General features: G+C 28.8%; 1 protein-coding gene across 1 annotated transcript; it reads left to right on the top strand.

The window, feature by feature from the left end:
- The first annotated feature begins 8,710 nt into the window (after positions 1-8,710).
- On the top strand, positions 8,711-12,065 carry LOC139425755 (uncharacterized). The gene is made up of 2 exons (XM_071181699.2): positions 8,711-9,181; positions 11,617-12,065. Exons 1-2 carry the CDS (start codon positions 9,040-9,042, stop codon positions 11,997-11,999), a joined length of 525 nt encoding a protein of 174 aa, XP_071037800.1. The 5' UTR covers positions 8,711-9,039; the 3' UTR covers positions 12,000-12,065.
- Positions 12,066-13,435: the final 1,370 nt, after the last annotated feature.

Genomic DNA, 13,435 nt, shown 5'->3' with positions numbered 1-13,435 from the left:
TATATATATATATATATATATATATATATATATACTTTTCTTTAATTTAAGCTTTACTGGTAATAAAAAAAGCATAATAATTTTTACTATATCATTTCTAAAATTTGGCGGCACACAAAAGTGCCGCAGTAAAGTGGTTGATAATCACTCTAATAATGAAAACTTGCTGTTTAAGTTTTTAACACGTTGTGGAATATTAATTAAAATTGTGTTTACATTAAAACACTCAATCGAGATAATTTTTTCTCATAATCCACCTTATAATGTTTATTAAATTGTACGAAAGAAAAAAAATTGCGTCCTTCGGAAGGGAAAAAAGATATTTTAATTTAAAATTTGTTTTTTGTCTCCATCAATGTTTTTTGAGTCTACTTAATCAATTATGAAGAATTTTCACGAGCTCCTAAAACTGTAAAAAATGTATATAGACACACACTTTCTTTAAACTTTCAATATAGACATTTTAATTAATTACTGAGCGTTTATAATCACGCATTAAATGACAAAAACAGGTTTAATCACTTCGTCAAACTTTCGGTGACCACTGTCGGTGTCTAAATGGAGCACCGAATCGACACCGAAAGTGGTCAACTTAACCGGCTTTACTTTAATTACGCTTTACAAAGTAAATCACGTGCATTATAAGCTCAAATAGCATCTTTTATTTTCGAGTTTCATTTATATTTTATTGCTTCGTGCATTTAGTGAAAATTTAAAGAAATGACAACTCGAACCTTATCTCGAATATTTAAATTTAATTTGTTTAATGACACTGAAAAATTCGTGGTGTAATATCTCATCGAATATCATGTTGGAACAACCTATATACATTGCGTGAAGGAAGATTTTATTCTGGGTTAACATCAAATAGAGCGTTCATATAAGATTTCAAGGGGGAAATTTAAATCTAAACACTTAAAATTCAATAATTTTACGCTGATCTCTAACGCTTTCAGTCCATACAAAAATTGTGCTCACTTTTGAAAACACTAATGTTGGCGTGCTTTGACTATAAAAATTCAAGAAAAGCTAAGTAGACTATTGCCAGTAGTTTGTTGACAATCTGGAATCAGCTGGTAAGAGTTTGATTTTGCTTTCGATGTTTATATCGTCAACAGAAATAAAAATTCACCGTTAAATATATATGTATGTTTTTAACTGTGTTATAGGGACAATTATATTTTAATTTTTTTGATATATTTTCATTTTTTTATGTATTTTTATTTTTTTAATATATTTTAATTTTTTAAATATATTTTCATTTTTTTATATATTTTAATTTTTTTAAAGACAATTATATTTTAATTTTGGGGAGAACTGTAGTAACTGAATTTATAATGTATAATTTCTACCCACTTCCATTCTGTTAAGCCTAGTTCAAATTTGTCTTAATATTCTCTTCGTTCTTCACGTCTGTTTAATTTAAAGACTAATTTTATTTTAAGAATCAGTATATATATATATGTATCATAATTAATGATTCTTACTTTATATTGTATCATAAAAATAAATTTACAGACAATTATGTTTATCGTTGTATTTTTAATTATATATTTTAGTCTTATTGAATAAACAAAATGGTGGCAGCTAGTTTACACAAAGTAGTGTAAAAGAACATTAATGTAGTGAAACACATAGATTCAAGAGTTTATGGCATTTCACTGTACCACTTTGGTGTAAGGTATGATAGTTTCCACCATTTTTGGCGTTGAGATTCACTAATTTGTTCTACAGTATATATTTGTAATCAAATAATTTCGGCTTGATACGCAATTTCCAACATTTTGAAGTTTTTACATTGGTTGTCCTGGTATTAAGTAGTTTGTTATCGGACTACGTTAACATAATCTACGCACGTACAAATCTAATAAATTAATGACCATTTCGTGTTTTACATTAGAGGTAAACATCATGCAGTGTTACAGTCAGTAAACGAAATTGTGCTAACGAAATTTGCTTAAAACTGTCATTAGCGGTTCTAATAAAAGTTATTAATCTAGATATAATCGTTTCTTATTCTTCTAGATAGAAAGATTTGTGTTTTCTATAATTATATTTCTGTTATTTTTATATTTTCAATTTTGAGTATAGGTGAAAATTGAAAGTTGTTTGTCAAATGAAAATAGAAATAAAAAATCCTATGATGTTTGTTCCTTTTTTTTGTTCTTAATTGTGTAGGGGAGAGTGGGGTCAATTGTAACAGGGTACGATTGTAACAGAGCAAAAATTTCGAGTGTCGGGTTCTAGATTTGGTTCCTAGGTGGCGCACAAGGTGTATTTAATAAATCTACATGTACACCCCTGATGGCAACCATTTTTATGTACTTTTGAAAGAGTTACATCACAAAAGATATTTTCACGCCACGCAAGTACTTTTTTTGGTATTAGAATATTATATTGTAACAAAGTAATTTTGTTTAAACAAATAAAAATTAGTAACCGAATATGTAAGTGGACACTTTAATTAACATTTCAATAAAAAAAAAGATTAGTTTTGCTAATTAACTAGCATTGTTTTTAACAAATGAAGCTGAAATAGCGTCTTGGGGACAATTGTAACAATAAGTAAAGGGACGATTGTAACAGCTGAAAATAAATAATCTTATGTTTACAAACCATTACTTAACTCTTTAAGAACCACCAATAGTTTCCTATATCATTTATATTATGTTGCATGTGCATTATTTTATTTGTCACCTTTCACAGCATAAATTAAAATTTTTAACCCCTTAAAGTTAAAAGTTTAACCCTTTAGGTTTCTGCTCATTATTATTTTTACTCCTAAAATATCACTACTATTTTGATCAATAAAAAAATATATCACAACTATGATAATATGTATAATTAACTATGTTTTAGTTGAATTTATGAACTGTTACAATTGACCCCGTAAGTGGGGACAATTGTAACAACTGCACGACTGTCAAAAATTGCTAATAACTAATATAATAATATTTAAAATCAGGTATTTATTTTTTTTTCTAGTAGAGGATAGTCTACTTTTCGTCTGTCAATTAATACTAATAATATATTGGATTTTTTGTTAGTTAAAAATAGTTAAGTAAAAAATGTTACAATTGACCCCACTCTCCCCTACTATAAGGAAATCTGCTATAAACAAAGAAAAAAGTCATTATGATTATTAATTATTATTACTAAGCATTTACTTAGTAATAATAAGAGAAAACATTTATTCGTATTTATTCTTTTATACGAAAAAAAAATGCTCAAAACTACCAGCTTATGATAAAATTTTCCGTGCCTCTAGCTCTATCGGAACACCAAAAAGCTTGGTAATTTTTACAGCTGAGCTTTGATAATAATTTTAGTAAAAAGAACAATAAAATAATGCTTTATGTAATAAAATTTGGTAAATGAGATAAAGTTAGGTAATTTTATCATGATACCTAAGAACATGGCTTAAGAACTCTTTATTCGGTAAAATTTACTTTTCAGTTTTGTATTTTTTTTTCTATTTGTGTGGTAATAAGAACTATAATTTTGAAAGACAGAATTTCCGGTAAACCATTACCATATGAGCTGAAAAATGACCAAATGAATAATTTAAATACCATATATTTTGGTTTCCTTTACCCAAACTATGTTGTAGTTTTTTCTCACTAGAAGGTCCATTAGATTTATGCCTATTTTTAATAGAGAAATAAACTCTAAATCTCATAAGGAATCAATATTAGATTCGAATTTTAAAACTTTAATTAATCATGTGTAATACTGAGCCTAACCAGTTATTTAAATCAGTTACAAACAGCAGTTCTATTTCTAATTTCTTCATCACTTCCATACTCTCAACATATTAATCGAAATTTCCAAAACTAAAGGGACTGGGTAATTAGTGTAATTTTATTTAGCAATCTTTCGTGTACAAGGTTTTCTAGAAATGCAATCCTTAAAGCATATTTCTTTTAAAAAAATTTTTATCTATTTGCAATTAATGTATATTATTCTTGGCAATAAGACGCTATTTCGACTGTGGTGATAATTTTCGAAATCACGCCAAACGTGAAACATATACTAGAATTTTACGAAAGTATATACATTGTGGCTCGAAAGAAAAAATTTATTCACCATCTATCTTTTAAAAAAAAGAAAGAAAAGAAAAACACCAACCGGAAGTTTTGAAGTCGGTGAAATCGTAAAATAGCCCACCTCTTGGCGACTTTTTGAAATGTCGCCAAGTTGGTAATTATTATTGGGATCAACGTTGCTTTTTGATTATTGAAAAAAACAATTTAAATTATTTTCAACCAGTACCTCACAGAAAAAGATTAAAAAAGGAAGTAATAACGGTAATAAATGGAATAACGGTTAAAAAATGAAATAGTAACAATGAATTTAACAGCGAAAAAATAAACTCTTTTACCTCTTTTTTAACGAAATCCAACTTTCGCGTAGGTATACATACCAAATAACCAATCAGGTTTAAGAATTCTGTACCTTGTATGTAAGAATTACATACCTTGAACTTTTCGCAAGGCAAAAGGCCCAGAACAAACAAAAGTGGCTGCTTCCACCTACTCACTACTGGTATAAAGGAAAAAGACCAGGACTCTCTCTATCTCTTCCTGGTGACAGGCAAACCAACACTTGCTTATCCCGACTGGCCAGTGGACACCTGAAAAGTCTCACATTTTCTGCTAATCAAAATATCTTTCCTCTTTGCCCTAAATGCCAACAAAACCAGGCATCACCTGAGCACATCTTGAACTGTTTAGGCTGGACTGGAACGACATTCATTCCTCTCCCATTCTGGTTTCGGATTTTCTTAATGTCAACGGATTTATTGATCTGGTCTGACCCCGTCAGACCAGATGGGAATTAGCAACAACAACAACAGAATTCTGTTATTGTGATCGGACATTCAAAATAATCTCCATGAAATATCTTGCGGCAACATAGCGAGATTTCAAAAACTTGCTTGGTAAGATTTAAAAAAATCGCCAAGAGATGGGCTGTTCTAGAATCAACCTTTGAGGTCCTCTTCTGACGTCATAGTTTTGACGTGACTATTTCTTTTTTTAACTTTCCAGGTTTGTTTGTATTAAGTCTCATATACTACGATTCATACTCTAATTCAGGGGCTCTAGTTTGTATATACTAGAAATACTCAGTTGTTCTGAATTTAATTTTTGTGTCGTGTTTTTGCAAAAAAGTGTGTTCCTTTCCTCATATTTTAAAATATCAGTTGAAGATATGAAAAAGAAATACTTTGAGAAATCATCATATATTGAATTTCAATTACCTGATCGTTGAGATGAGGATTTGCGTAATTAAGTTTTCACCAGCAGAAATTCTTCTTCCTGACTCTTCTACCGGAAGTTGAAACAACCTCTACAAATAATGCCCTCTACCATGGAGAACATGAAACACAGTGGGGAATAAGGTGATATGCATTAAACTACGTTGTAAAGATCGACGATAGTTTAATAACAATACAATTATGCTTAATTTACAAAATTTGTCAAAACAGTAAATAAAATAATAATAAATTTATAAAAGAATAACAATAGTAATAAAAATCGATTAAACAATTTCAAGTGAAATAATAAGGAAGCAATTACTCAACTAAAAAAAAATTTTTTTTAAAAGGTTGATTTAAGCTCAAAAAGTTACTCCTGTGATATAATCGGAGATTATACCCATTAATTGCGTTGCTCGTGAGGTACAAAAAATTTTGCAAAATATTTTTGAAGCTGTACTTCGACTTTTGTAAATATCTTTTGTTTTTCCATTCCTTAAGCACTCATAAAAATTTATATTTTCATACAAAAATCTTTTTCGTTTTTATTTATTTCCTGATTTCTCTAATCTAAGTTAAATCTATTTAATAAATCAGCCGGTGGCAAAATAAATTATTCGGCAGGGCCAGTCTGTTTTCGCAATGAAAAATACCGTCATTACCTAAATTTTCTGACATATCATTTTAATGGTTTCTGTAATAGAAACAAAATTATTTACAGTTCCTTCCTCAGTCTTTAAATGAGATAGTTTTTAAAGAAAAAGAGATTCTTCGAAAGAAAATTCCCAATTTCCTTACTTTTTAATTTTTTTTTCAATAATATCGTATAACATGTGAATTTTAATTTTTAAATGAAGTACTTGTTCAATTGCATGTTATTTTCTAATATGCTTTTTCTTATTAAAAAGTAAATTTTGAAAAAAAGGCGATGGTAATTATTATAAGATTTCTTTTTACAGCGTAGGAAATGTATTGTGAAACATTTATATTTAGTATAAAAACTCATGGATAGTCGAATTATTATTAGTCGAATAATCTTTCCTCTTAAATCGAAGTATTTATTGTGTTATTGCACTGAAAAAAAAATTCAAATTCGGTTAATTTAGCTTTAGTTATAAATTAATTAAATTAGTATTAAATTATGTAAGTTAATTCAGCAACTTAACTATGCAGAAATTTCTTCCCTGACTTTCTTTTACAATGATATTACCTCATTAATATATATATATATATATATATATATATATATATATATATATATATATATATATATATATATATATATATATATATATATATATATATATATATATATATATATATATATATATATATATATATATATATATATATATATATATATATATATATATATATATATATATATATATATATATATATATATATATATATATATATATATAAAAGCAGATGAAGTTTTTAATCAAGTAAGATCTTAACATTCTAGTTTTTTTAGATTACTTATTTAATGATTTATTATATTACCATGCTAACTTAAAAAATTTCTACGTGAAAAATGTTAGCGTGTGTTTTTACTTTAGGGATTTTAAGGTGTATGTTTTTACACTTTAGTAGAAAATGGACAACAAAATAAAATTCTTCGTCTATACATTTTTATATGTATTTTAATAAAGAAACTACAAAAATAATGAGAGGTAATCAAATTTGTCATAAATCCATTAAAACTCTTAGCATTTTTTGTACGTTTTTCTTCTGCAGAATCTGTAAACAGAATGGCAATTAAATCATGAGTCTAGTAGATTTTGTTGAATGACTAAAATGTGAGGAAATATAATTTTAAAATATCCTATGATACGGAAGAAAATAAAATTTATCATTTTTATGCAATGATTAAAAAAGTCTATTAAGTTGGCTGAAATTTCAGCAAAAAACATTTCCACACTTATCAGTTTATATCCATTTAAACTACGTATTTCTAAGTAAAAATTGCATCTTCATTTATTGAAGGGTCTGTCTTCAAGTTAAATAACGCTTTTTTGTGAATAGTATGCTATTTTCAATAACTACTGTGAGTTTTTTGTTTTGTTTTGTTTTTTTAACAAACAAAAAAAAATTTATTGGGAACAAAAACAAACACATAATTACAAAGAATATATATTCGTCGCCGACAGGAAAATCCTGTCTAGGCGACAAAGAAAGGTAATACAATAAGTTTTTAAAAAAAATACATGAAACTATATAAAATAGTAACAAAGCTAACATAAGAAATTCATTTGGATTGGCACAAGACTGGTATAAAAAATCAAATGCTTCCTTTAAAGTGAAACGCTACGTAAGTACTTTTTTTGGTATTAGAGTATTATATTGTAACAAAGCAATTTTGTTTAAGCAAATAAAAATTATTAACCGAATATGTAAGTGAACACCTTAATTAACATTTCAAAAAAAAAATTAGTTTTGTTAATTAACTAGCATTGTTTTTAACAAATGAAGCTGAAATGGCGTCTTGGGAACGATTGTAACAATAAGTAAAGGGACGATTGTAACAGCTGAAAATAAATAATCTTGTATTTATTTATTTTTCCAGTAGAGGATAGTCTACTTGACTCGTCTGTCAATTAATACTAATAATATAATGGATTTTTTGTTAGTTAAAAATAGTTAAGTAAAAAATGTTACAATTGATCCCACTCTCCCCTACTTTTACAGGAGAGAGAGTGAAAAGTCAAAGTCTGATTTTCTTAAACTGAAATAAATATATTTAGTTTTATTTAGATTTAAATTTAAGTCCTTTACTGTAAACCATTTTGAAATTACGCGTAAATCAGATTCAATTTGAACATTTACATAATTGCGGAATCATCAGCAGATGTTATTATCTTACCAAAAAGTTTGAGTTGACAAAAGTCATTGATGAATATAATAAACAATATATAGTAATAGTTTATAACCTTTATAATTTTTTTAAACAATAATAGTTCATAACTTTTATTTATGACTGTTTGGTCAAATTCTTAACCAGAGCTGAAATGTTTTTCAAAAATTAAGAATTATTCATTGATTTTGATAATTTTCATCTATGTTGAATCATTAAAACAAAAGTTTTAATAAAAAAATTTTAATAATAGGTTATTTATAGTTAGGTTATATGTAGTGTAAACTTATATCTTTGCTTCAAGTTTGAGGTACTTCATTTTTAGTTTCTTCGGCGAAGATGCTTTAAAAATGAATAATATTCATCCGGTGCTGTAAATAAATCACTCTTATGCTACAACGTAAAAGATATTTTATGATCTTCAATCATAATTGAATACTTGCAAGTGACGTCATCGTAAGTAAATCGTGGCTTTCGAAGATTCAGAAGCCAATCAGGTTCGACGCACACGCGTGACGTCACTTACAAGTATCCAATTAAATCTGATTTAAATCACACGGTTAGGCATAATCACTTCCCTTCTTTTCGAGTTGCAGGTACCGATTTCCGTTTTTCAGACAATGGGATTGTAGAGATGAAAAAGTCTAAAATGGCGGAGCAGTAAAACACTAGGGCACGTCATCTGGATAATGATGGAATAGTTCCAACAAATTGCTTGAACCTTGAAAAAATAGAAAATACTCTAAAATCGGAAACCTCAACTATTGATACAGAAATCTCAACTTCTGAAAAAAATTTGAAGCATCATAAAAATAATATTAAGTTCAGGATTCCGCTGTTGTTTGCATCTAGAAAAAAAATTAAAAAGGATGAACTAACCAAAACCAAAACAGCTGTCAAAGTTTCTGCAGATGCTGTAATTTCAATGTTTGAACATGGCTATCAATATGAAAAAAGAAAGAGTTTCTTTAAAGTTCCAGGACTCTTTAAATCGAAAAAGAGTAGAGAAAACAAGAGCCAAACTGAAATATTTCGAGAATGGATAAATAAGAAGAAATTTCGTATTTGTATGTATTTCGATTTTATATTATTGTATTATTTATATTTTATTATTATATATTTAAATGCGTTTGGAAAATGTCTGCAAAATAATTAATGTAAAGAAAACTAAACGTTTAAATACAAATTACTTTTTTTTTAAAAGGAATAGGAATGCATTTTCAAAATTCAAATAACTTTCCTAAAAGTCTTCAAACAGACTTAAAAAAATGACTTCAAACATTATTAATTCACCTTTGTTTATTTAAATACATATGTTATTTAAATACATAATTTGTTATTTTAATAAAAAAAATTATTTTCAATTAAGAATTTAACCGTTTTAATTTAATGTTTTTTTTTACTAGTCATTGTTTTTATGCTAATCTAAAGAATAAAATTAGCATAAAATAGTTATAAAAATCTGAATAACACTGGCTTACAGCATAAAGGAAGTCATAAAAACGGTTGAAAAACTCCAGAATTTATATAATTGAATGACATTGCTCTGCATTCTTCAAAACGCTAAGATTCTTTTAGATTAATGATTCTTATAGATTCATGAGCATTAGAAATTAAGCAAAATTATATATATAGTTTAAAGCTAGAGTTTATTTAACAATATGTAAAATTTCGCTAGCCTAGTGTTCATTTGGAATAACATAATCGAAAAGGTGAATGTAAGAAAATTGAACTATTCGACCTGATTATCTAAATGTGATTCAAGAGAATTCATTTAAGAAAATTTATTTAACACACACCAGCGCATTTGAACTATTTAAAAAGAGCAATTTTTAAATATACATAACTATTCATCTTAAAATTATATGTTATTAATAAACGTCAAATCATCAGAACTGAAATTAAAAACAACTGCTCCTTATGTAATTGTTTACAAATTCGTAAATTTAGAGCCTGATTATTTTGGTTAAGTTCCATTTTCTGGTATACTTACAAGGAATTCCCTAATCTGATGTTTTTCTAAGGTTAAGAGCTATTACCCGGTATTGGGTCAGTGGACACTCAGGGAATAGAGCGCTAGTCTCGCCATGAGGTGACCCAGGTTCAAATCCCAGCGATGGCTGGTCGATACGAGTACCGAATCCGGCTCACTCCGAAAACAGTGTTGGCGTAAAATACCTACAGTAAAAGACGAATCACGGGTTAGGGTTTACCCTGCCGTCGGGCTAACCGTGAGAGGTTTCGTGGTTTTCCTCTCCATGTGACACAAATGCGAGTAAATTCCATTTGAAAGTCCTCCAAAAAGGCAAATTTCTGCCAATTCTTGATCCAAGAGCTCCCTTGTGCTCTGGGTTGGGTTCAAAATTACAAGGCTACGGAGTTGAACATTGGTAGCCTTAAACTCAAGAGTGATTCGGCTGTTCAACAACGGTTATAAAATTTTAAAATATTATTCGATATTTCCCACAATGATAATTCTTAATCTAGTTTAAGTGTGTACATCATAATCCATCTCAGAAGGGGAAAAAATGCTCCTACTTTGAGAAATCGAAAATGTGTCTAACTATAAAATATTCTCGGACTTGCCAATCCCTAACATGCAAAAAAATATTTTAAGGAAAAAGCCACAGCTATAGATATAGAGCTTAAAATTGAAGGCCTATGCAAAAGCTAGTCTGAAAATGGTGCTGGTTTCTAAATAATGCATTTTAAACTGCTTAAATGATAACCATAATATCTAAATTGTACAATGACATTTATTTGCCCATGCCTGCTAAAATCACTATCTGAAATCACATATCTTTATTTACCCATATCTGCTAAAATCACAAAAAAAACATATGTATTTTCAAAGATAGTTTTGAAGAACGGTTTCGCAATTATTGCTATCCTGTAATATTAGTTAAAACAAACATTGTTTTTCGACAAGGGGAGATACTGAGATGTTTTTAAAAATTTGAGCTAAATTTGCACACGTTTTTTTTTTAGAAATATTACTCTCACTGAAATTCACTGAATACTCTCACTGAACTGAAAAAAAAATTTAATATACATTTTTGAATATTTAAATCTTAACGCCATTTTTCAGCATATAATAGAAATGCAGAATGCTGTAGAAAGGCAACAAACTAATTTCTTTCAATAAATGTTTGATTTTATAACGTAAATTTTATCATTCTTTCTTATGTGCAATTGATGAATTCTAATGTACTAGCAATTGCTTTTGTTTTTCTTTCACATAGGAGGTGTTGATATGAAAACAATTAAATAAAAAGGATATTCTTAACTAAATCATCATATTTTTCAACTTAATTGAAATTTAAAAAATTTCTTCAAGTTGATATTGATATTAATTTTGTAACGTAAATTTTTTCTTTTTTTCTTATGTGCAATTGATGAATTCTAATGTACTAGCAATTGTTTTTTTTTTCAAATAGGAGGTGTTGGTATGAAAACAATTAAATAAAAAGGATATTCTTTACTAAATCATCATATTTTTCAGCTAAAAAGAAATTTAAAAAATTCCTTCAAATTGATATTGACGAGAACAAATTTCCTGAAAGTGAGGAAATTTTTGGGAAGGACAAAAATAGTGTCTGGATAAATGAAAAGCAGTATAGCTTTACTGGGGAATCTATTGCTGAACCTGAAGACAGTTTGGACAATGTTTATGATAAAGATGAGTATTTAAAGTACATTGTATGGGTTGAAGAGGAGTATGAAAGAATCTTGGCTCTCTTCAAACAAAAGGATCACACAACAGATAATATCTCGTACACTGACAGGCCCAAAAATGACTCAGAAGAAATGGAAAGCAGTGTTAATATAGGCAATAAGAATAGCTTTCGTATTCCGTTCGATGATTTTGATGACGAATTAAAGTAAGTTGATATGTGTATATATACACTACCAATAAGTATTTGGACACCTATGCAAATGACTATATCTGCCGTACTGAGATACGTCACTCCTTCCGCTGGTATATATCGTGTAGGGAACAACATCGGCATTAGTCCCAAGCAAGATGCCTACTGTATTATTTTCCATGACTATGTGCTTCCTACGTTGTGGCAGTTTTAAGGGGTGGACCCCTGTTTTTTCCAGGACGGCAATGCCAGCTGTCATGTTGCGAGGGTCACCAAGGCTTGGTATGGTGCCAATGGGGTTAATCGAATGGACTGGCCTGCCCAGACTTGAACACTATCGAGAACCTCTGGGACGAGTTGGATCGTCGAATTAAGGGGAGTACTACCCATCCAAAATCGGTGAAGGAACTTACGTGACTTTTCCAAGCCGAGTGGAAGAAAATACCACTAGCCGTCACACAAGTATTTAATTGTTAAATGTCTGTATATTATATATATATATATATATATATATATATATATATATATATATATATATATATATACACCGATGAACATTATGACCACCCTGCTAATAACATGTAGGACCACCTTTAGCCCTCAAAACTGCTAGCACCCGTCGTGGCATTGATTCCACAAGGTGCTGATAGGTAGTCTGAGGTATCTGGTACCAAGCGCTCACCAACTGGTCCTGCAATTCCCTCACATTGCGAGAGGATAGCGTAGCAGCACGAATTTGGTTTTCCAAGTAGGACCACAAATGCTCTATTGGATTAAGGTCAGGTGAATTTGGGGGGCCAAGACATGACTTGAAAGTCACTGGAATGTTCCTCGACGATTTGACCCTTATAACATGGTGCATTATCCTGTTGGTAAACACCATCCCCCGCAAGAAAAACTGTTGCCATGAATGGGTGAACCTGATCTGCAACTATGTTCAAGTAGCTTACAGACGTGCCCCTAATGTGCCCCATAAAAACATTGTTCCTGGGCGAGAAACCATGAAAACCTGGGCGAGCACATTGTTATAGATGGAGGGTGGTCATAGTATAATGGCTCTTCGGTTTATATATATATATATATATATATATATATATATATATATATATATATATATATATATATATATATATATATATATATATATATATATATATATATATATATATATATATATATATATATATATATATATATTACACAGAGAGAGAGGGAAAAATATAGAGAAAGTATGGAAAATAATAAAGATTAATGAAAAGAGAAGAAAAAGAATCATTAAAATAAAATAAAAATTAAAAAATATTCCAAATTTATTTTTAAAAATTTTTTAATAATATTAAAAAGCCGGAAAACAAAAAAATGAAAAGATATAATCTTTTCATCAGCTCACACGATTATATCCGTAAAAAGAAGTGCTTTCTAAGCCAAAGCAAAATATATCAATACCATAGTGAG

This window comes from Parasteatoda tepidariorum, chromosome 4, assembly GCF_982258835.1.
Source record: "Parasteatoda tepidariorum strain Cologne lab strain chromosome 4, Ptep-v5.0, whole genome shotgun sequence".
Lineage (NCBI taxonomy): Eukaryota > Metazoa > Arthropoda > Arachnida > Araneae > Theridiidae > Parasteatoda > Parasteatoda tepidariorum.
This window is presented reverse-complemented; position numbering and strand designations above follow the sequence as displayed.